We start from the raw sequence: 1,222 nt of genomic DNA, 5'->3' as shown, positions 1-1,222 counted from the left end.
AAGAGAGACAGCAGCTTTTTACTCTATTAAAACAGCAAACCGGTGGGGTGTACAGACACCCTAAACCCTAAACCCTAAACCCTAAACCCTAAACCCTAAACCCTAAACCCTAAAGCAGACAAACCCTTTATAGACGGCCCTTCGCTTTTTTTTTGTTTGTCTTTTTTAAGTTTCTTCGCGGCCTCTTCACAGACTCCTTCCCTCTCACAGCTTCCAGACACTGCATATCAAACCCTAAACCCTAAACCCTAAACCCTAAACCCTAAACCCTAAACCCTAAACCCAGAAAGCTAGATGGTGAAACGTATAGGGCCTCCGTATCTAATATAAACACTAAACAGTAAACCCTAAACCCTAAACCCTGGTATCTAATGGCCATTGAAATCAAATCCTAAACCCTAAACCCTAAACCCTAAACCCTAGAGGGTCTTAGCAACAAGCCCTGAACCCTAAACCCTAAACCCTAAAGGGACTCGACAACAAACCCTAAACCCTAAACCCTAAACCCTAAACCCTAAACCCTCTCTTACCCGTTGGTCATCTTCAGCCAGAATCTGCTGCAAAGCAATTTCCGTGTGCAGCTTTTCTCTCAGATCCTACAGCGCAAACCCTAAACCCTAAACCCTAAACCCTAAACCCTAAACCCTATCCTCTAAACCATCAGCATCAAAGCCACGATGGTGAGTCCATATACTCAACCAAAATGTTGCATACAGGCAGCAGCCTTCTACCTCTGAAGGGTTTAGGGTTTAGGGTTAAGGGTTTAGGGTGTAGGGTTTAGGGTTTAGGGTTTAGGGTTTATCAGACCTTGATGAAGCTGGTGAGCTTCTGCTCGGCTTGTTCAAGTTCTTTAATCGCCTTGAAGACACATTCCCTAAACAGCAGAGGCTTGTCTGTTGCGTTTGCATCTAGGGTTTGTGATTTATTTTTGTGATTTATTTAGGGTTTTAGGGTTTAGGGTTTAGGGTTTAGGGTTTAGGGTTTAGGGTTTGTCTCACTCTTAATTTGGCCTCATATCTCTGGCATTGTTTTTCTGCTTTTGAGATTTCTTTTCGGAGTTTTTTATAGTCGATTGCAACATAATTAGGAGGCAGCGGTGCAGCAGCAAATCCTGCTGCTGCTGCTGCTGCTGTTGCTGCTGCTGCTGCTGCTGGTGCTGTTGCTGCTGCTGGTGGTGCTGTTGCTGTTGCTGCTGGTGTTGCGGTGGCTGCTGCAGCAGCAG

The 1,222-nt window shown here is 45.2% G+C and overlaps 1 protein-coding gene across 1 annotated transcript in view; it reads right to left on the bottom strand.

Annotated features, from left to right (window-relative positions):
- Positions 1-127: 127 nt before the first annotated feature.
- EAH_00058030 (hypothetical protein, conserved) overlaps positions 128-1,222 on the bottom strand; it is a gene marked incomplete at both ends in the record, with an annotated part of 4,800 nt that continues 3,705 nt past the window's right edge. Inside the window, 2 exons of the mRNA XM_013397363.1 lie at positions 128-220; positions 531-596. Of these exons, the coding sequence (XP_013252817.1) occupies positions 128-220; positions 531-596 (159 nt within the window). The remainder of the gene's footprint in view (positions 221-530; positions 597-1,222) is intronic.

Source organism: Eimeria acervulina, genomic scaffold (genome assembly GCF_000499425.1).
Source record: "Eimeria acervulina Houghton genomic scaffold, Eah_scaff1286, whole genome shotgun sequence".
Lineage (NCBI taxonomy): Eukaryota > Apicomplexa > Conoidasida > Eucoccidiorida > Eimeriidae > Eimeria > Eimeria acervulina.
The sequence above is the reverse complement of the archived record's forward strand: the minus strand, read 5'-3'. Positions and strand labels throughout refer to the sequence as shown.